At 41.1% G+C, this 23,388-nt stretch overlaps 1 protein-coding gene across 1 annotated transcript in view; it reads left to right on the top strand.

Moving 5' to 3' along the window:
* The window catches only part of grin2ba (glutamate receptor, ionotropic, N-methyl D-aspartate 2B-a), a gene marked incomplete at both ends in the record, with an annotated part of 137,483 nt that overhangs the window by 64,332 nt on the left and 49,763 nt on the right, over window positions 1-23,388 (top strand). Inside the window, 2 exons of the mRNA XM_083897085.1 lie at window positions 14,428-14,571; window positions 15,392-15,662. Coding sequence (XP_083753211.1) covers window positions 14,428-14,571; window positions 15,392-15,662 — 415 coding nt within the window. The remainder of the gene's footprint in view (window positions 1-14,427; window positions 14,572-15,391; window positions 15,663-23,388) is intronic.

Below are 23,388 nucleotides of genomic sequence, written 5' to 3'. Positions count from 1 at the left end.
GACATTGATATTGACACTGTATGGAGGGACTGTATATAGTATTCTTCTTTCTTGTGCATTCTGTACATTTATTTCTTCTTTTTTAATATATTTGACTGTTGTCTGCAAACCAAATAACCACTCTGGGACATTAAAGTTTTTACCTTTCTGCCTTCTGAGCTGCTTATAAGCTTTGTCAATATTTTCTCTGTAACTGGACCAAATTACATGTTGTAGGTGGTTAAAGTGGGGGTTAACTTTAAAGGTGCATTATGTAATAAATCTAAAGCAACTGGCCATAAAATCCTCCTAATATGTCACAGAGACTCAGGAATAATGTTCATATAACAAACTGAACTCACCAACAACAACAGTACAGGCAAAATATTTGCATTAAAAAAAAATATTTTGCAGACTGCAAATCATGTTTGTTCTAAAATCATGTTTTGGCATGTGGCGCCACCTACCGCCGTCTACCAATCATTGCAGTCAGAAGAGTCTCAGCTGCCGAGCAACCACGGGTTGCCAGTTCAGAAAACAAAACCTAAAAGACCTCGGTATTTTTGAATTTGAATGTAGTAACCGTTTTTGTCCACATTCTTACATATGGCTCCTTTAACTATTTAAAACTATTTAGGAGTTTAGTCTCTCTATTTCATGCTATTTTAGAATCAGTTAGAAAACATTTAAGGGTCGCTAAACCCCCTCTTCTGTAGCTAACTCCATCAGATTTCGAAAAATGCCAAGAAAGTAGGCTGAGAGCAGATATCTGGTAGTAAAATCAGGCACCGAGTGCTGTAATTATACTTGGTGACGAGGGAAAGACGACAGAGATACAGGCCTTTTTTTTAAAAAAAGGGGGTACAGTCTGGGACAATAAGCCATGCCCTGATTGGAAAAGAGAAAATAGCCAATGGTAAAATTTGAACACAGTACCTGGTGTTTGACCAGAGAGGGGTAATGAGATGATTAGCAAAATGTTTTATTGTCTCTCTCAGTTCAAAAAGTTCCTTTTTTGTTTTTTGCATGACAGATGGACGCTGCTGCCAAAGCTGTGCCTCTGTTGGATCAGCTGTACTCAGACCTGTTTACAGTCCACACACGCATTCATCAGGCCCGACCGTGCTAATAACTGTAAACCAACCTTCCTCTCAAACACAGCACAGTGAACCTCTCCTCTCCGCGATCCCTGTTATCTCGACCTGCTCCTGCTTTTTCAATCCGTCCGTGTATATCCGTGTGAAATCTCTTTAATCGATTGTGACACTGATTATGGGCCGCGACGGTGATCGTCAGTCGAAGCCAGGAGGCCACAGAGGATGAGAGTGGAGTGTAGTGAGGTGTAGTGGATGGGGAAAAGAGAAGGTGAGATTGGAAGAAATGATGGCTGAACAGAGAGGGAGTGTGTGTGTGTGTTTGCATGTGCATGCATCATAACGTGAGTCAACATGAGTGAAATGTTTCTGATCGTCAGCCTGAAAGCTGCTGGTTTAATGGCGTGATGATGACTCCATTTTGATATTTTTATGGATAAAAAGCTTTGGCTGTGACGGCAGCTCGCACGAGCGAGAGGGAAGACGGGTCACATGGGTGTCTAAGTGTGTGTGGAAGAGGAAGTAACGGATAGAATGAGTAAAGAAACAAGAGTGGGTCATGTGAGAGGTAGAAAGTAAAGAGCAGAGAGGGGGAAACAACTATTTAAACTCAATTTAATCTACGCATATAACATTTTAAATAAAATACGGTCAAATTCGGGAGTGAACCTGACCCAAGCAGCTGTTCAGACACTGTCACAATATAGAACAGACTAATATCATTATTCTAATTCATATACACACAAGTAGACATGCCCATGAAACAGAGTTTTCCTGCTTTACAGATTTAAAGGTGCATTATGTAATAAATCTAAATAAATCTCTATAAAGCAACTGGCCATAAAATCCTCCTAATATGTCACAGAGACTCAGGAATAATGTTCATATAACAAACTGAACTCACCAACAACAACAGTACAGACAAAATATTTGCATTAAAAAAAAAATATTTTGCAGACTGCAAATCATGTTTATGTTTTGAAATCATGTTTTGGCATGTGGCGCCACCTACCGCCGTCTACCAATCATTGCAGTCAGTAGAGTCTCAGCTGCCGAGCAACCACGGGTTGCCAGTTACGTCAGAAAACGAAACCTAAACGACCTCGGTATTTTGAATTTGAATGTAGTAACCGGTTTTGGCCACATTCTTACATATGGCACCTTTAAAGGAAACACGATAATGACTCAAAATAATGTTCCAAACATGAACTGATAATGTTCTGGGTGCAAATACATATATGTATATATGTTTATATAGTTGGAGAAAATGGTAACAACCAAAGAGAAGAAGAGTACATCAGCCACCTATAAATGATTGGCTTTGTCAGCTTAACTGAAAACAGGTGAAGACAGAGCAACACGTCCTGCTGAAGATCATAAAATCAAACGTATGTTTGGTACATTGTTAGTCCAGTTTAAAAAAATCAAAAAAATCTCATAAGTGTATGGAGCACTGTTCACTCCATTTTCTTCTAAAGTAAAAACGTAGTCATGCAACTCTCACTCTTTGCTCCCCTGTCTTAGTTTTTTCCAAGCTTCACTTGCTCTACTTTGGTTTAATGAGGACACACTCACACACACACACACACACACACACACACACACACACACACACACACACACACACACACACACACACACACACACACACACACACACACACACACACACACACACATATATGCACACACATTTGCATTGATAAGCAAAATTGGTCACGAAGTAAAGATCTGATGAAGCCGATGATGACACAGTGAAGGACTGTTTCTACACGTTAAAGTGCTGTCAAGGACGTACAGCAGCAACTAAGGAGGGATTTAGATGTTTGTTGGGTCTACAAAGAGAGAACACGGTGTGAGTTAGTAGAAGATGGACCTGTTGTCTCAGTCAGGAGACAAAACCCTGTCACTCACAGCGATACAGGTTCTCAAGGTTTCAATTTCATCACAACACCTCATTCCACTGATGTTACGTCTGTCATGGAGCCTCCGCGGCGACGACCTCTGCTTCTCCAGAAGCCGGAGTCGGAGGAACTCGAGGCTTATTCTGCATTTGTACTTGTTAAAGCACAAATGCAGAGTGGTCCTATTGCACATATATTATATTATTATTATAATATTATATATATTATATTATTATATTATGTGAGTTATGGAGGTCTACTTACATACATTAACTTGTTTTTAAGATAAGATAAGATAAGATAGTCCTTTATTAGTCCTGCAGTGCGGAAATTTCCAGTGTTACAGCAGCAAGACAATAAAGATAAAGATAATAAATAATAAACATGAAAAAAAAAGAAATACAATATATAAAGTACAATATATAAAGATATTAACACTGACTATAAAAATAGGTTTAAAATAGAATGTAGAATGTACATTATAACCGGGGTCAAAAGGTCAAAAACCTCCTAGTTGCTGTAAACGAGCTGATCTAAATCTCTCCTCACTGAAGCTCTCGTCAGCCGCGCTGTTTCAGACCGAAATCTCACTCCCAGAAGACAGAACTGTGTTGTGATTGGCCAGGCAACAAGAGTTATCCCCACTGTCTTGTGATTGGCCAGCACGTCAGCTCTCAGAAGCGCAGCTCCCCCCTCTGGAACGGTGGATGCACTGCTACTCATTATAAAAACATTATTTTAACAATGTTTAAAAATGGCTTCGTCACGACTCAGAGTCAGAAGACACTGTCGCAAGTGAAACACCTCCACAACGGACGTTCTTCTTCTTCTGCAGTTCAATGTACGCAACCGGATGTGCCCGGAGCAGGAGGATCTGCTGTTCAGGAGACGGGATCCTTACGTCACGATTCCAGGCTTTTTCAGAGCGCTTGCAGAGCTCGAGATTACAATAAAACCCAGCGTTCTCAGCAGTGGCTGAACTGTTTGTTTTGAAACTTTAGGGCTTCATAAACGAGGTAATGGCGCAGATACACACCAAAAAAAACAGCGTTAATTGGAACTTCCGGTCTACGGGAGTCACCGAGTTTGAGAGCGCTCGCGAAATGTAAAATTTAAAATGTAGGGGACGAAGAAGGAAGCAATGGAGATGAAAGAGGACAGGATGGAGAGCTTTTGAGAGGAGGATGGAGATATAGAGGGTGGTCTCCACGCTGACAGTGACTGAGATCAAGCCTTTATCGTGTTGCCAGGAAAAGAACACAGACGCACATATCAACCTCACTCTCACTCCTCTGAAGATCAGGTGGTTGCATATTTCATTGGTTCTCTTCAGGCTGAGAACAGTCTTCCGGGGGTAGACGGTGACCTTGCGTGAACATGGCGTTACATATTGATAAAGCGCACAATCGGAAAGGTTTGCGTGTGTTTGTGTGTGTGGATGCGAGGTAGTTGTTGTTGCTGCTGGTGCAAACTGATAGCCCCCACCACGGTGACGGCTCTGGGCCGACATCTGACAGCAGAGACCAGGTGCACCCTGGGATGCATGATAGATGGGGAGAGAGAGAGAGAGAGAGGGAGGAAGATGAAGAAGAGATCGACAGTAGAAGAGAAACGTGGCAGGGGGAGGCCAATATGAGATGAATGAAGAGGAGGAAGGAGGAGAGAAGACGAGGAAGAAAGGAATGAATGAGGAAGAGCGAGGAGGCTAGGGGAGGGGAGGGGGGATAATAGCAGGAGAGATGAAGAGTGAAGAGTGGAGCAAGAGCAGGAGATTGAAATCAGTAGATATGACAGGAGTGGACAGATTGGGAGTGGAGAGGGAATAAATGGATTAATAACATCCTTATCTGAAACGTTAGCCCTTTCCTCACTTTTTTTCCCGCCCGTTTCTCCAAAGAACTCCACTGACACGCACTAACATCTGTCGTCAATGAGAAGGCTACATACTGCACATACATACACCCGGTATTCATTCCGGGTCACATTTCTCACCTCTATACCTTTCAACACCACCGTTCCATGAAGTTAGGTGGACATGCATAAAGGGGACGGGGAGATCGCCTGCCCAACTCCCCCCATAAACAACCAAAAAAACGACGACTTCCTGTTTTGTGCTGTTTTATTCACAGTAAATCTCTATTTATACACTTATGTATGTATATATAGTAGGGGTGAGGGGAAAAATCGATTCACATAGGAATCGCGATTCTTATCCACGATTCTGAATCGATTCATAAACTTCAAACTTCAAAAAAAAAATATATATATATATATATATATATATATATATATATATATATATATATATATATATATATATATATATATATATTCATTTCTATTTTGAAAAACCACACAAAACACTTGTTTGTGTTATTTGTGTACAGTTTAATTTAGTAACTTCTGGGAGAAAAAGGCAGCTAGTCTAAGCTTTTATTTATGCAAGTTATTATTTTGTACAGTAAGTAAGTTTCTATTTGTTTTGAATGAATAAATGTTAACTTTTGTCTTAAGTTTGCCTTTGTGTTATCACATTATCTTATACAAACTGTATTGTTTTGATGCCATAATTTGCCTTAACACACTGTGCATTGGATACATTTTTGTATCAAGAATCGTTTGAATCTCGAATCGTATGAATCTCGAATCGATTTTGAATCAAAACGTTTTTCGTTTTTCTAGTCTCTTTGACCACTCAAAGCTGCTTTATGCTGAAGTTTTAGCCGTGCACATGACCCATTCACGTAAAGCAGAAATTGGACAATGAATTTGGCACAGCGCAGGTTATAAATGCTAAAAAGCATCAAATGAGCACTATGTATTGTTTTTCTTAAATGTTAAATTATAATGTTACAAATTATAGTTGCCATTACCGCTGGGATGAAGTCAGATTGGTTAGCGCTGGCAACTCGCGCCCACGTTAAGCCACAAAACCGCACAGTGTCGTTGATTTATTTCACTGTCACTTTGCTCGAGTGTTTTAGTTTTTAAATAACTGGAAAAAAAACTGGGAAAAATGTTCAAATGCAGAGATTTTTGTCATGGTTTTTTTTTTCTTCTGTGTGCGGTAATGAATACGAGGAGCTGTCGTAGGCCTGTCTTTCACTCTTCTACAAAATGATGTTGTACTTCCACTTTTCACCTAATGTATATATATATATACACCTCATCATTTTAGACTGATGCTTGTACCTCCACATTCTCCTTAGCCTCAATCAATGACACACACACACACACACACACACACACACACACACACACACACACACACACACACACACACACACACACACACACACACACACACACACACACACACAGAGGCACAGATTGTTTCTCTCTGGCCCATTTCTGCTCTAAGTTTAGCAGATGACCCACTGAGGGGCCTTTGCAGTCTGGTGCTGTTGCTGCTGCTACGCTTGTTTATCCTATAGTCCTGGTAGAATACTTCTTTCTGTGTGTGTGTGTTTGTATTTGTATTTGTTAAATTCACTGACCTTGTCAGGACCGGTGGTCCTCATAGAGACCAAAAAGCTGGACCTAATGAAGCAGAAACTCATGATTGAGGAACTGGTTAAGTTAAGGGCTAAGATTTGAATTGGGGTCAGGGATAACGCTTTGTTTATTAGAATAGAAGTCAAGAAGAATAGCTGCACAAACCTTTGTGTGTGTGTGTGTGGGTGTGTGTGTGTGAACATGTATGCCTTGAGTGTTAAGGGGTATTCATTTCCACTCACACACCCTCTGATTGTGTCAAGTTGTGAACAAATAGACCCCTCTGCTGCGTCCAGTTTAATTTGTTCCCTCTTCATTTGTCTTTTTGTCGTTAAATGTTGTCTTTTTGGCACGCAGTGGCTGTGACAGTGTTGCGTTCAAAGTCAAAATTACTTAAGTATTTTAATTAAGACTTGTACATTTTTTTTTTTTTAATTAAGGTTCAAAATGTACTTAAAATAAGGTCATTGTTAATTAGACGATGGTCTGACAAACGTGCGAGCTAATTAAGCCTGTATGTGTTTGATTAAAGATAAGTCCACGTCCACGATAAGGAATGTGATGATGAGGCACGGTAAACCGCCGAGTAAAAAAAAAAAAAGAAGAGAGAGACGGGGAATAAGGGAAGGTTTAATTGAGGTTGAGATAATAAGTGTATGAAGTGAGAGAGGAAGAGAGAGAGGGAGCTAATGAGGGACAGGAAATCATCAATACATAATTTCAGCACACATGGTGATGGCTGAGTGTGCTCGGGCTTTATCAAAAGCAAGCACTTGTGTGTGCGTGTATCTATCTATCTCTGTTGTGTGTGTGTGCAGGAAACTGAGAGGACACATTTGGAGTCAAACGTCCCTTTTGCGAGGACATTTTGTCTGCTCCTCGCTAATTTAAAGGACTTTTTTAGGTTTGGTTTTAGGATTAGGATTAAAATGTTGTTCATGTTGGGGTCACGTGAAGGGTGAGACACTTGTTGTGGAAATTCTCTGCTGCTGCTATTGCTGCTGCTGCTGGTGAAGAATGAAATAGAGACTTGGTCTAAACATTTATACCTGAGGAACTCCCCTTACAGAGCCCTTTGTCTGTTGAAGGAGTCTGCCCCTCCAGGCCGTGCTTTCACACCTTTTTGTCTCCTGCAGGTATCGGGGCCGACTCCCCACCTGCGGATGTTGTAGTTGGGTGCAAGTTGAGTCTAGACAATCTAATTTGAATACACAAAATGACAAAATGGTATCTCGTGTTAGCAAAGGCTCGAGCTCTGAGACAAAGGAATGTGTCTGCCATTACACACAAAATACACAAAGGCATGCAAGGGGATGCATCAGTGTCCGACCTAAGCACGCTGTACAAGAATAAGTGTGTGTGTGTGTGCCTGTGGTGAGCTTATATCTCCTGTCCACTATCGTTTAAATGTACAATATTGAAGCAAGAACCAGCTGTTTCTCCTTTCTCCTCTCCTGCCTCACCTCCCACTCTCCTGCTTTCTCCCTCCCTCTCTCTCTCTCTCTCTCTCTCTCTGGCTGGCTTCTCAAGTCAAGTTCAAAGGATCCTTCATAGGCAGGACAGAAATATGCATTGCCAAAAAAACCTCCCAGCAACAGTCACCATCATCTCTCCATCTCTATATCTCAGTCTTTGTCTCTCTTCATCTCACACTACTTTCTCTTGTCGTGGCCTCATTTTTTACGAAAAAACACCTGTTTGGTATAAAGTCCACTCAAGACTGAGGAAATGTCAACCAAGTGCTTTTATGAGAGTTAATTAGTATGGTGAGCTCTTATTATCGGGTTATCTGTGGTACTTATTACATTTTATTTGAGGACAGGATCAGTAAATCATGCAGCTACTGTAAAATAACAACCGACACAGAAAGGTTAATACAGAGGTTAATTGGACACTGACTGTAGGTGTGAATGTGACCGTGAATGAATGTTGGCCACCTGTGGGTGAACCACGCCTTTCACCGGCTGTGATTGGAGGATAAATTAAAAGACAATGAACGACAGTAAATCAGAGACTTAACTCAGCAATAAATGACGCAATATAGCTCATGAACAGAAATACTAAATCTGTGTATATTAACTATAGGGAAATCAATACTTCATATTTCGACTGTTCGTTATATGCAATTGTGTGAGGGTATACACTGGTGTGTGCAGTCATTTGATATTACAGATTTATTTACAGCTGTCAGTCATAGGAAAAAAAAAAAAAAAGGCAACACTGTGTTAAATTATATTGCGTGTAGTAAATGTAAGTGTAAATGTGTTCATGTGACAGTGTGCGCTCCTGCTCTGAGTTGCTGTATGTAATCATGTGCTCCCATTAACAGCACGCTTCTTGTTGTTTTATTGCGTCATAATGTCTGTCTGTGTGTGTGTGTGTGTGTGCGCGCCGTAAGTCTTTATTAAGCAACGACGCAGTGTCGCTGCACTGTCGATTTGTCTATTTTTCCTCTTTCTGCTTCTGCGATTGCTTGCCTGTGTATAGGTACATGATGACTTGTGTGTTTGAGTTGTAAGTCGGTCAAGTGCGTGTATGTACTGTACCTGTGTGTGTGTGTGTGTGTGTGTGTGTGTGTGTGTGTGTGTGTGTGTGTGTGTGTGTGTGTGTGTGTGTGTGTGTGTGTGTGTGTGTGTGTGTGTGTGTGTGTGTGTGTGTGTGTGTGTGTGTGTGTGTGTGTGTGTGTGTGTGTGTGTGTGTGTGTGTGTGTGTGCATATTACAGAACATGTGGGTCCGTTTCTTTTTGCAGTCGCTGATGTGTGTGCCTCTATCTGTGTAATTGAAATACCTGATTTATTGACTCACACTCTCTCCTCCCGAGTCAAATAATGTGCGAGTGGAGTCATTTGGTGGTTGTGGGGCAGAGCGTAGAACACAGTTGACACACTCTCTTACACGTGTAACAGAAAGACCTTACGGTGAAGACACTAATACAAACATCCAGGTACACACGTACAGTATGTATTCATGCATGCAAACTGCATAAAAAATGGCCCATGTGATAGATGAAAGGTGTTTATCTCACACGAGCACATGGTTCACATAGTAGAGGGCACACGTGTGTCCTGTCTCTCTCTGACAGCATCAGTTCTCTGTGGTTGAACAGCTCCACCTGTCTAAATGGCTGGCTGACTGCCTGACGCACACACGCACACACGCACACACGCACACACACACACACCACACGTGCCTGCTCCACCGCTGACTCCTGGCTTCCTGCCCCTCTCTTCTCTGCACATTTCACTCCACACAGGATCATAGCCGTCTGCCAGCCTGCTCTCTTTCCTCTCCATTCATCCCATTGTCGCCACACACTGTCCTCTGCCTCCGTCCCTCTGGAGGCCTCAAATCCTGGCTAAGTTATTGCCGCTCTATGTGCATCTTTATCCTTTATTCTGGCTTCAGTTCCTCTTCTCTTCTCTCTCTCTCTCTCTCGTATTTTGTCCTTCCCCTCATTGACAAACGGACCTTTCTCAAAATGCAATAAAACATCAAATATGTAATGAGTTGAATCACTTGCAAGCTGAATAAACTAAATATCTTAATAGGTATTGTACATATATACATATTTATGTGTATATATACGTATATATGTATATCTATATAGACATGTATATATGTCTATATATATATAGACATATATATGTCTATGTATATATGTCTATATATATATAGACGTATATGTCTGTCTCTCTCTAGATAAATGTATATATATGTTTATATGTTTAGATATGTCTCTATATATGTCTCTATATATACAGTATATACACATATACACACACATGTATATATTTGTGTGTATATGTGTATATATACAGTATATGCATATACTGTATATATATATAGAGACATACACATTATATACACACATATACATATACATATATATGTATATATATATATGTATATATATATACATATATATATATACGTTTATACATGTATACATGTATACACATATATAAACATATATTTATATGTATACATATATACACATATATGTGTATATAAAACGTCTCCATCTTTTGCCTCTGTGTCCGCTGACAGTCGGGCGTCTGTCCCATTCTATTGTGAGTTGCGGTGTATTGTTGTTTGTGTGCATCACAGTCAGTGCTGACATCAGCTGTGCATCCACAGAGAGAGACAGAGAGAGAGCGAGACACCAGTGACCGGCACAGAAGGACTGTATATTCAAATCCTAGTAGCTGGCCGGCTTCCTGCTGGCCTTGCTAGCCCCTCTGGGAATTTTAATACTCACTAATCGATCACCTTGTGCCAACAGAGGTGGTATTACAGCCAGACCCTAATTATTGTTGCTGTAAATGAAGAGAGGTGTTTTGCAGCACTTCATTTTGCTGGAGCTTTCTTATCGTCCAACCAACTCCCACCAGTTTTTTTTTTTTTTTTTAACTCTCTATATCTCTCACCCTCCTCTTTTCCCTGCTCCACTCTCTGTATTTTGCTTCCTTTTTAACATGTATTTTTCTTTTTTCTTCCAAAAGCTAATGAAAATTCTGTAGACCTCTGGCACCCTGAATAAGTGTGTTGGACAGTACATTAATGCTGCTCTTAAGAAGAAGAAGGAGATAGAGAGAGAAAGCCAGAGGAAATTGGGGGGGAGGTGGTGGTGGAGGAGCTGTGTAAAGGATAAAGGAGGAAGCGAATGCGTGCGAGTCTGGAAATTCAATTATAACTCTGCCCTGGCAGTAATTTCACTGGTATAAATGGAACTATACAGAGTGAGAGAAGAGATGGATAGAGATGGATGAAGGATGAGTGAAAAGGAAGCGCACAAGGGACAAGAAGTTGAGGAACAAGTGTGAAAGGCGCAGTGTGTCATTGTGTCAAGCAATACTATCAGACCTGAGCGATGGAGCTTGTATGTGTACACAGTGACAGGATTGATCCATGCACTGAATAAACAGGTTTTCTTTTTTGTGTTTTTACACTGTGCTGAGAAACACATGTGGAGCTTAATCAGCTACGGTTTTATTGGCTTTTTAATAATACATTCATTATTTATGGGTTAATGGACCGCGGGCTGGTCCAAATTGCTTGAAGGGCCTGATCAGGCCCCCAGGCCTTAAGTTGAATAGCCTTGCTTTAATGTATGTGAGATGTGAGTTTACTGTATCTATTCCAGTCTAAGCAGTCTATACATTGACATATAGCATTATCTCATCGGCTTCACAGCCGGGGCGGACCCTATATTTGGCCTCAATGTGACCCTCGTGTGGAGGATAAAGCGGCAGAAAGTGAATCGATCAATCATTTCAGAATCATATAATATTGAAATAAAACCATTTATGTGACAGTTAAGACACAATCCTCTCATTTTCTAATGCCCTTAGTGCTTGAGGTAAGGTCACAAAGCAGTAACATAAGGAACTAGAAAAGCACTCGGAGTGCGCAGACCTCCACCAAGGACACCCCCCCCCCCCACTGATCACGGCCACTGCGGACATTACCTGAAAATTACATTCAAATCCGTCTGTTACTGTTATATTGCTAGTTAGCATTGTTCATGAGGAGAGTTTGAAGACAGTAGCATTAGCATGTTTGTCAAACTGATTCATAACATTACATTGGCATTGACTGGTTCATAGATCAATAGAGTGGCCTGTGTATTGATCTATTTGCATCTTTTACTTTCTAATCATTACAGACGTTATTATGTATTTGTTTTGTTTACATCTCTACTGTGTGCACATCATTATTTAATTGATCTCAAAAAATCCAGCCCCTGCGCTGAACTCAGCATTATACTGTGTATACACGTACTGTATACTTCACACAACAGTGGATAATGGTATGTTTTTAGCGTCACTAATGCCGCACCGCTCATTATTTGCAAGAGTGTTTGGCTCTCAGCGTGCCACCTCCGTGATGTGGCCTTGATCTCATTAATACAAAAACAAGGTAACGGATCAACCCATGTGCCTCTCCTGGGAGGAGCAGGTTAGCCTTTGATGTTGAGTGAAGACGCCATGGAGAGGTTTTCAGCAGCGTGCCACGGTGTCGGCGACAACTGAACACAAAACTCACTCATATACGCACACAAAACCATTTTTTTGGGACTGCCTTTAGCTTTGATTATGACATGCATTCGCCGTGGCACTGCTTTGATAAGCTTATGCAAAGTCACAACATTTTTATTTCAGTCCACAGTCGCACAAATTCTTCACCAAGGTCTTGTATTTATGGTAGGAGTGTTAGCACTGCTGTATTAAGTTTCCTCCAGCACAATCCGACGATTCTCAATCGGGGTTAAGGTCTGGAGGACACTGTGGAGGCCAAGTCATGTGTGAGAACGATGTCTCATGCTCCCTGAACCGTTGTTTTCACTGTTTCTGATTTAAGGTTTTTTTTAGATGTGAGCCTGATGGTGCTGTCGTCTTGGATTATGCCTGGAAAAACCTGGCCATTCAGTAAATTTAAGGAGTCGGCTCACCTCAGTGTTGTGTTGCTGAACCTTACCAACTGAAGCAACCTCAGATCCTCACACTACCTGCACAGAATTATACGGAAGGCACTATGTGAAATATTGCCACACAGTGCCACATATCTAAAACATAAACATCTTAAATCACCTTTTTACACATTTTAAAGGGACACTGCGTAGTATTTATGGGTTTATATGACCCAAAATCCACTTTACACCACACCACTTTTTTATACATATAGACAGTGCTCCTGCATTGTCTAGTCGCTGAATAATAGTTTTTGTTTCATTTTCGTAGTGTTTCAAAAAGTGGTGTAAAATAACATGGTCACGGGCCGCTGTTGCATTGCCACTGTTAGCAGCGAGACGCCATGTTTCTACTGGAGCCTGTATAGACTAACCCGGGTGAACAAATCAAGCGTCGCTTTACTTGTAGCGGAAGTCCCGCCTCCACTCTCTCAGTGCAGCACAGAGTTCTACGCAAACTTCCAGCCTCAGAGGATTTACCAGTGTCCAGTGGATACATTTTATATATGACGGCAATGTGCCGGCTACAGTCTGCAAAGGATGGCTTTTCCAAATGCTAACTGCTGTTAGCTGCCGGAGCCTCAGTGACTGCTGACGTAGTTTCCTGTGTCTCATTTGCATTTAAAGAGACAGACGCTCAAAGGCGAGCGTTCTGAACAGGGCTGTTTTGTTCAGGGTGATTGAACTGCTGTGGTGCTTCACCCTTCAGGTATTTGGACCAAAGCATGTCACAGACATGTTCACCAGGGAACTAGGTTAACTTGTAGAAATAGGGTACAATATGAGTCCTTTAATGTACATGAGTACACACACTGGCTCTCGTAGACTCACAAACAAGCTCACGTTACAGATCTCCTGACTCTAGACTTACATTTGTCACCTCCTCCTCTTCATCTGTCCATTTCAGCAGTGGTGACAGGACTCTGATGTCACTTTCTGAGTGTCACTTTCTGACTCTACTGCCACGGTCTCTACAGTATCGCTCATATTCCAGCCGATCTCCTCCAGCAGAAATAAAGGCTCAGTGAATGTTTTACGGGATGTGTGTATTAGGTGTATTGTCTTACATAAAGCACCTCCCTCCCTCACAGGTTCACAGTACACTGTTCGAACATGCTGCCTTGTAATAAAAACCAACTAATTATATGATAGATGACATTGAGGACAGCGACTACTTCCAAGTCCCCGTGATTTCCTCCCCCCAGCCACCTACGAGCACAAACTCATTAACGGAATCATAAAGGCAACTAATGAAAATCATGACCGGTGTCATTACATTAGCCCACTGGTGTCCTCTCGCCTTTCTCCTCTGTGAGCGAGAGAATAAAAGCAGCCAAATTAATGTTCACACCAATAATGTTACAAAACGGCAAATGTCTGTTCTCTCTCTGTGTGTGTGTGTGTGTGATGCCGACTAAACTGTTGTTGTTGTTATGTCACCACTGACACTCTGCCTCTCTCTGCCTCTCTCTCTCCTCACTTTCAGGACGACCACTCCATGTTCTTTCAGTTCGGCCCCTCCATCGAGCAACAGGCTTCGGTCATCCTGAACATCATGGAGGAATACGACTGGTACATCTTCTCCATCGTCACCACGTACTACCCGGGTTACCAGGACTTTGTTACCAAGGTACACAGCTGAGACCAAATAATCCGGGTGTAAAGGAAAGATAACACGGATTAATAACATGGAATTTACTAAATTAAGATACAACCTTGAATACTTTTTTTCTCTATCGAAAATCTTCATCCTCTTTCAGTTGATAAACAAGTCACTGTGGAACAAGTGTGAGATTAGAATAATACCAAATATACGTCTCTTTTTATCATTTCAGGATTGAATTACATAATATGAGCCTTCTCTTCCTCCCACAGTCCAAAAACGTAGCAGCAATATGGAGATTAGGTAAATTAGGGGCCTCAAACTCAAGATAACCTATGGGCCAGTGAACTTCTAGGCTGGTCAGGAGGGGCCGGGTCAAGTGGAAAAAAAATCCAACAATATGGGAAAAATTTAGGGGTTTAGTGATTAGAAATTCAAATTATATCTTCATAATCCATCACGATGTTGCAAATTACAAATATTTAGGATCACATTGCACACCATTTCAAAATAAAAGTGTTTGTTTTGATGTATAGCACCAAAAAAAGCTTATATATGACGCAAAATGAGTCTGTAAATAAGAAAAACAGACGTAAATAAAACATTAAATCAAAATATACATGTAGACAATTGTAATTTAAGCACTGGACAAGCTTATATATCGTTACATGTTGAATTTCAAAATAAGTGTAGGGCTACAGGACATCGATTGGCGGGCGGCGAGTTGCTTTATTGACCATAGGTGTAAGAGTGGATGAATTACATAATAAATATACAAAAATAAGCTAAAAACAAAGTGACATGATTAAAGCTTAAACTAATGTCTTCCATCTTCTGTCCCGTCCAGATCCGTAGCACCATCGAGAACAGTTTTGTGGGCTGGGAACTGGAGGAAGTGTTGTTACTCGACATGTCGGTCGACGATGGAGATTCAAAGATCCAGAACCAGCTGAAGAAGCTCCAGAGTCCCGTCATCCTGCTGTACTGCACAAAGGAGGAGGCCAACACCATCTTCGAGGTCGCCCACTCTGTCGGCATCACCGGCTACGGCTTCACGTGGATAGTGCCCTCGCTGGTCGCTGGAGACACTGTTGTCGTGCCTGCAGAGTTCCCCACAGGTAGGAAAAAAAGTCCGAAATCAAAAAGGCAAAATTTCAAATTAAAAGCGGATTTTATCGGCATCATCTTTTTTGTTTAAATAAACATGCAGTGTTTGGTTTGTGTTTATCCAAAGAGTCGTGGATGCATGCATTTCCGACACAGATGGCCTCATTCTGTCTCCTGAGTGCTTTTCCTCTACAGGATGACTGCACAGCTAAGAAATGGTGTAAAAAGTTGACGATGGTCACACTTTAGGAACTTTCTTAGCCTAACAGGCTGTAAAAAAAATGACACTTGGGAGATAATGGTGAATGCTGAAATGTAGTGTCCAAGAGAGGACATTGTGTGAACAACAACATTAGCCCCTTATATGTAGCATATATTATATGTCGCATATAACCCTAATTATTATAGTGTTCATTGTGATGCACCTTTTAACAGATGCTTATTTGTTCAGACTAATGCTAAGCTTTTGCACCACAGAGAGAGAGAAACTCTGTTTCTCATATGCCGACCTAGTTTTATTTTGAAGGGTCAATCTGGTCTTTTATGTGACACCCATTTACATTGACTTTTTTTCTTCCCTGAAGTTGTTAGTGAGGCAACAGCAGTGCAACTTCCCCAAGTTCCTCTGGGGGAAAAGAATGGATGAAAGTGCTACATCTAGCTTTTACTACACCATTTAAGACTCCACATCTGAACTGAACAGCCCTTGTTTTTTAAATTTGGTAGGGGCCTGCATTGTCTTTATTTTCTCCATCCTTAGCTACAGTAATTGTAGGATTATTATTCAAACCAACAACCAATAAGGATCCTTGAGTACACTCATGGAGCTCTTTAGAAAATATCCAAAAAACAGACACTTTTTAAGGTTTTATCGAACCCCCTCCCTCCCTCCCTCCCTCCCTCCATCCGTCCGTCCATCCATCACATCACTCCTGCCCTGCAGCAGCTCCACTGACTCGCGGTTAAGTTCCGTATTGAATTAATAAAAAAAATAAAAAAATCCTCCTCCTGTTAACATTCAAGGCCATTCGCGACCTTGCCTCTCCGTATCTGTCCGACCTCCTCCGCGTCGCCGCTCCCTCTCCCTCGTACCCTCAGATCGTCCTCTTCTGTTCTCTTGACCGTCCGCTCATCAGCAGAGCGTCTGAAAGTGACCCCAACGTAGGAATATCAATATTCACTCCTGCTCTTTAAATCCACACTCAAAAAAGATTGCTTTCTCTCCATGATCGCAACCTTTTCTGACTGTTTTTATTGTTTGTTTGTACTTTTCTTCATTCATTGTTCAGTGTCCTTGAGCGCTGAAAGATGTATTATTATTAAGAAGTTACATGTAAGCTGTTTTAAACACTTCCTGCATCTATCCCACATCCCTTTTATTGCTTTAATGCAGGGTTATTCAACGAAAAATTCAGGAGGGCCAGCTTTTGGGAAGGCTGTCCAGCCAGCAGGCCGGTCAACCCCTGTGCTACTATTTTGTGTTGCATGTACAGTAAACGGATACAAATAGATACAAAATCTTATAAATTATTTAGCACTTATTTATTGAAATAGCTTCTAGTTTTGTGCTAAAAAGGTAACAAAACCACCAACATTCAGGTACAATGCAATTTGCGTATAGTGCAAAAAGGTTACAGTTACACTACCACCAACATTTGGATAAGGCTCTTACAAAATTAGAGGTAACAATATAAACAACAATGGCCACAAAAGGCTATTTTTGCAGAAATATAAGTAAAAGTACCAATAATATTCAGGTACAATTGCTATAGTTGGCTCTTAGTGCAAAAAATAAAAGGTACAGTACCAACAAGACACAGGTACTACTACAGTTGGCTCATCGTGCAAAATATTCTGGTACATACATAGGCCGCATACAATTACAGCTGTACTAGTATTTGCCAAAAAGGGACGCAAAGTGTCACAAAGTGCCAGAAACAGGCGAAGCTACGGTTTTATTGGCTTTTTAATAATACATTCATTATTTATTGGTTAATGGGCCGCGGGCCGGTCCAAATTGCTTGAAGGGCCTGATCAGGCCCCCGGGCCTTAAGTTGCATAGCCTTGCTTTAATGTATGTGAGATGTGAGTTTACTGTATCTATTCCAGTCGAAGCGGTCTATACATTGACATATTTAGCATTATCTCATCGGCTTCACAGGAGCACATGATGCATGTTGCACGCTAACTATAATCTGCTCCTGTGGTGTGCAGCGTCTGCAGAGGTGCATGCCGCGGTGCCTTGAGGGAGAACAAACAAGGCTTAATTGTCTTAAAAAACTGTGCAAGCCTGAACTGTTTTATTTTTGGCAGACGTATGGACCAGGATAAAAAAAATGCTGAGGCGTTTACTGCTTGTGAAAACAAAGGTCCAAGATGTGTCAGCATCCATTTGCAAAATTCTCCTCACGTGGACTTTAGCTGACTTACCAGACTTTGAAGTGATGTTGTTTCTAAATTTAGATTACAGAATAGCTATTTAGATTTAGAAGACAGAATAACAAAGTGACCTTTGCTTACAAGTGAGCGAGCGTCTCTCCACTGGAGGTCATTGAAACCTTTGAAGGATACAAGTTTGGGGTGCGTGGAGCACTCAGACGGTCTGTCACACACACACACACCTGTCAGACTGTGTCATGTAAACACAACTTTCAGCACTTGGGGGTGTTTGACGGACACTTTTTGGAAAAGGCCACTTCTCGGTTGGAATCGAGCCTTTAACTTTAACTGGCGATGTTGCCATCGCTACGACGACTGTAACTTTGCACAACTTGAGTCACTTTTGGAGCTGCAGCTAACAGGATTGTTTAAGTAATCGATTAACGTTGATCAGTGTTTGTCAAACCTGGAAATGACGATGTTCTCCAATGTCTTGTTCTGTCCACAAAACAAAATGATTCAGTTTTAATGATTTCTTTGTTCATGTGGAGCAAAGAAACGAAGAAAAATATTCACATTTAAGAAGCTAAAACAATCAGAAATCTTGTTTTAATCATGAAAAAAAAGCTTCAAACATGTCATTTCTTTACTCTGGACACATGAGTCTGATCATTTGTTGGCGTTTGGCTCGTTGATTTACAGTGAAAGCGAGATATTACACTCCTGTTTCTGGGAAACGGTTGCCAGGTTCAACCTGAGATCAGTGTGCTTTTTAAGCACTTTAATTCAAACTTTTTTATATATATAGCTGCTCCCTTATTGGCATCCATAGATGATTTACTATAAATTGGGACTTAGGTGTGTGTTGTGTGTCTGGCTACAAGTTTGTTTTGAGTCTTTGAGTGTGTGAATTTATCTTTGAAATGTGCACTTGGTTCATGATTTAATTTGCATGAGAAAATAATGTGTGTGAGTGTAAGTAAATGAACTGTGTTTTTGTGTGTATACTCGTGTGTGTGTGTGTGTCAGTCTGCCTATTCCAAATTAGGGTTCCACTCTATAAAGTTTGATATATCGCCTATCAGTTATGTAAATCGCACAACAACTTCCCCCTTGATTTATGTTGCCACGGAGATAATCAGGATGAGCTCATGCTCTGCTCGAATTATTTCAGAGTGGAGGTGGCAGTGTGTGTGCGCGCCTGTGTTGACGGACACACACACACACACAAACCTTTTTGATTTTTCACTGAATTAATCACATGAGGCGTAATGAGAGATCGCGCGCTAAATGTCAATCACTCACATGATGAATAGGATGCATGATTTGGCGATGAAAGCTGTCCGAGAGTTTAACCGAAACATCCAAATCATGATTGGTCAATGATGGCCATAGGGTTAGGACAATATTGATGCTGTATGGGAGTATAATTTGAATGTTGAAATGCGCGTTAAATCTGAGAATGTATGCACTAATTTACCATATATTAAAATGTTTTCCTTGCTGAAGCCAACCTGGAAGTAGTAATAGAAAAAAGAAGTCTGTTTGAATTGAAGTCAATGGGGAAATTAGACTAAGTGTATGGTATACTATCTTTTTTTCCACATTTAGAGGACAAAGGACAATAAAACATGCTGTATATGAGTGAACACCAGTGAGACCGCTGGTATTGTCCAATAGAATCCTGGTTGCAAGTGACATCCCTAAACTTGTGTTTGCAAAAGCTCAACATGCCAGTTTTTTTTGTGATTCTGGAGGCTTCAAATAGTACAGAATAGAAACGGTAATACTTCATTCGACCCCAAGGGGAAAACACAGCAGCAAAATAAGATAGAAAAACAAAGAATTGAACATAAAACTAGAAAAGCACTCAGAGAGCGCAGACCTCCTCCGAGGCAGCTCAGTGCCTGCCTACAAAATATGTAATCACTTGTTCCTGTTCCCATTGTGGATATTTCCTGAAAGTTTCATCCAAATCCGTCTGTGACTTTTTGAGTTATTGGTCACTAACAGACAGACAGACGAACAAACTCCGGCGAAAACCTACTTCCTTGGCGGAGGTCAATAAAATATACAAATGTACAATAAAAAAAATGAAAGAATGACCCAAAGGATCAGGTGCAATGGCATAAGAGAGAGGCTAATGTAGTCTGACTAATCTCATAATGGAAGTTCAAATTTTTATGGCTAACGTCACGACTGGTTGCCACTGACTGAGCTGCAGCTCTTAGCACAGCTACTGCTGCTCTGTACCAAAGAGACAGACTTAATACAGGCATGAATTAACCAGGATAAAGACTTAAGATACGAGGATGATATTTGTTCATGCGAGTTGTTCGGTTGTGGACTGACTCTCGCAGTCGGCTCTCATCTCTGACTTTGAGACTCAGCGGCAGAAAAAGCCACATGAGGCCCTGTAGCGGAGGTCGACCGCAGGAACTCCTGAACTCGCGCCGCGGCGTTACGACAGCGTCGCACAGCGTGTGACTGATGGTGTCGTGGTGCGAGCGGGCGGTGGCGGGTGAACGCAGCGGTTCAGGGTTCAGAGGAAGGTGCACGCTTGGCCACGAGGCTAATTTGCTTACAAGACACTATTAATAATTTTGCACCGTGTGGGATGAAGAGACTCCCAAATCTACTGGGTATTTCCACCGATGCCTGACATAAGCTTTGCTCTGGGGAACGATCTCTCTCTCCTCTTTCCTTGTTGTTCCTTCACTTCTCGGTGAGTTTCAGCCTCCTCTGACTCTCTGCCAACGCTCTGATTTGCTGTTTCTTTGTCTTATCTTTTGTGTTGAGTTTCTCTCTCTCTCTGCCCATTTTGTTCCTCGTCCTCTCCATCTCTCTCTCTCTCTCTCTCTCTCTAACAGCCTTTCTGTCTGGATCAGAGTTGCACAACACGGATGCACGCGCTGCGACACACAATCTCCCGATGTGACATCACTGACAACAATAAGCCGTTTCCAAAAATACTCTGTGATACGTCGCCCGCCGTTATGATGTCACTCAGTTTGCTCGTATGTAGTCAAAGTGTCTGTGCGGCTCCGTGTCAGTCGCCCCGGTGCACTGGCCAGAAAACTCAGCCTTTGACAGCTCCACCACTGCTGTTCGGCTATAACATGTCCGTGTTATGACAGTGGAACACGTCCCATGAGATCTTTGAATATTCACACAGTTTCCCCAAGATATAGACAAGAATGCTCCACTTACACAGCAGCACATGCACCTTATTCATGGAGTAATACAAGTTCTTTATGCACTACCGTTCAAAACTTAGAAATGTCCTTATTTTTGAAGGAAAAATACTTTTTTCAATGAATATAAGATTAAATGAGTCAGAAATACACTCTATACATTGTCAATGAGGTAAACGACTATTCTAGCTGCCAACGTCTGGTTTTTAATGGGATATGTACATAGGTGTACACTCTTAGAAATAATGGTTCCAAAAGGGTCCTTCTACAAGGGCTGAGGTTCTACCTGGAACCATTTGCTTTCCAGAAGAAAGGGTTTTTCAAACGTTCTTGGTAACATAAATGGTTCCATTTTGATCCAGAGAGCCCTTTAAAACCCCTTTCCTGAATAAAGCGTCTTAAAAGGGTTCTTGGTGGAACCCTCCAAATGGGCTCCAGGTGGAACCTTTATAAAAAAGATTCTACCTGGAGCCAAAAAGGGTTCTCCTATGAGGACAAGCCGAAGAACCGAATATGGTTCTAATTAGCACTTTTATTTCTAAGAGTGCATAGAGGCCCATTTCCAGTGTTCTAATGGTACATTGTGTTTGCTAATCGCGTTAGAAGACTATTGGATGATTAGAAAACTCTTGAAAACCCTTGTGCAATAATGTTAGCACAGCTGAAAACAGTTTTGCTGGTTCTTTGACGAAAGGGCAAAATTATTATTTGGAATATAAATCATCATTTCTAATCTTGTCAATGTCTTGACTATATTTTGTATTCATTTTGCAACTCTTTTGATGAATGAAAGTGTGACTTTTAATGGAGAACACAAAAAGATTGTATAGGTGACCCCAAACTTTTGAACGGTAGTGTAAATGTATGTATATATATATATATATATTTATATATATATATATATATATATATATATATACACATATAAACAAGTGATGGGAGTGAGTGAGTGAGTGTTGACATCAGATGTGTTCCCTGAGGGTCAGAGCTGTCAGCGCCGACGAGGCCCCCGTGAGGATGGCAGGCAGGTTGCCTCCTGCTTCCCTGGCGTCTGTTTCTGCCCAATGACATGGTCGTGCTCTGGCTGACGTGGTCATACCGCTGTCAGATAAATGCAGAGCCACTGACGGACACAGGGATGGACAGATCATAAACGACAGACAGACACAGACAGAGACAGAGACGGAGAGATGGCCAAATAAATTGGTATGAAAGCGGTGGCGGGCTTCACTGAGATCCATGTGAACTCAACCCAGAGCTGACCAAGGGGGGGGGGGGGGGGGGCTCTCAAAGAGGAAAATGATGTATTGTCCATTTTTCAAATGTCATACAGACACTTGAAGCTGTGAGTTACATCAGACTGAAGCTGATCAAGGTTTCAACTTTAAATATTGGACAGCTCATGACATCACCCATAAGAATCTGAACTCCTGACATCACTGACATACTTTTCTTTGTCTATCTTTGTCTATCTTTCTGGAACAAAATGTACATCATGTTCGATTGAAAAAAAAAAAACATGTCGACTGAGACTCCTCAGGAAAACTTTTTAATGACATTGTAGATCAAGTTGAGAGCTTGTTTAATTTCCTCCTACACTCTTTTTGCACTGCTGCATGGTGGCTATTCAATATTATTGTTACTTCCTTGTTGGTGTCAGGAAGGAAACCAGAAAATACTGTTTGTTTTTATGTACTGTCTTTGATTTCCACCCAATTACATGGATTAGAATTAGCAGATTATTATCTATATCAGTTATTATTCTATATTATCTACAGCCATATTTCATGATTCAGCACTCAGTTATGCACCTTCTCAGCTACATGTACAATCCAAAGCCGATGATCCGTGTGAATGAACACAGAGGCAGCACTGATTGTGTGTTGTATGACAATTATCCCGATCCACTTAATCAAAATGTAATTTAGCCTTATTTGTTCTAATGAAGTTGCTGATTGTTTTGAAAGCTTAGTACATACTCTGACAAACAGCGCAGTTGTTAGTTTTATTACCTTTTCAGATGTACACTGTGTCTCTTTTTTATTTTTTTATTTTTTAAATAAGAACCCTCTTTGAAGATGAGGAATTAACGAGTTTGGCAAAAAACTCTCCTGTAATAAATTTGACGCGAGTGTAAATTTCCCAAGTGAGAGCTGGAGCGAGC

This window comes from Microchirus variegatus (assembly GCF_963457635.1).
Source record: "Microchirus variegatus genome assembly, chromosome: 10".
NCBI lineage: Eukaryota > Metazoa > Chordata > Actinopteri > Pleuronectiformes > Soleidae > Microchirus > Microchirus variegatus.
The sequence above is the reverse complement of the archived record's forward strand: the minus strand, read 5'-3'. Positions and strand labels throughout refer to the sequence as shown.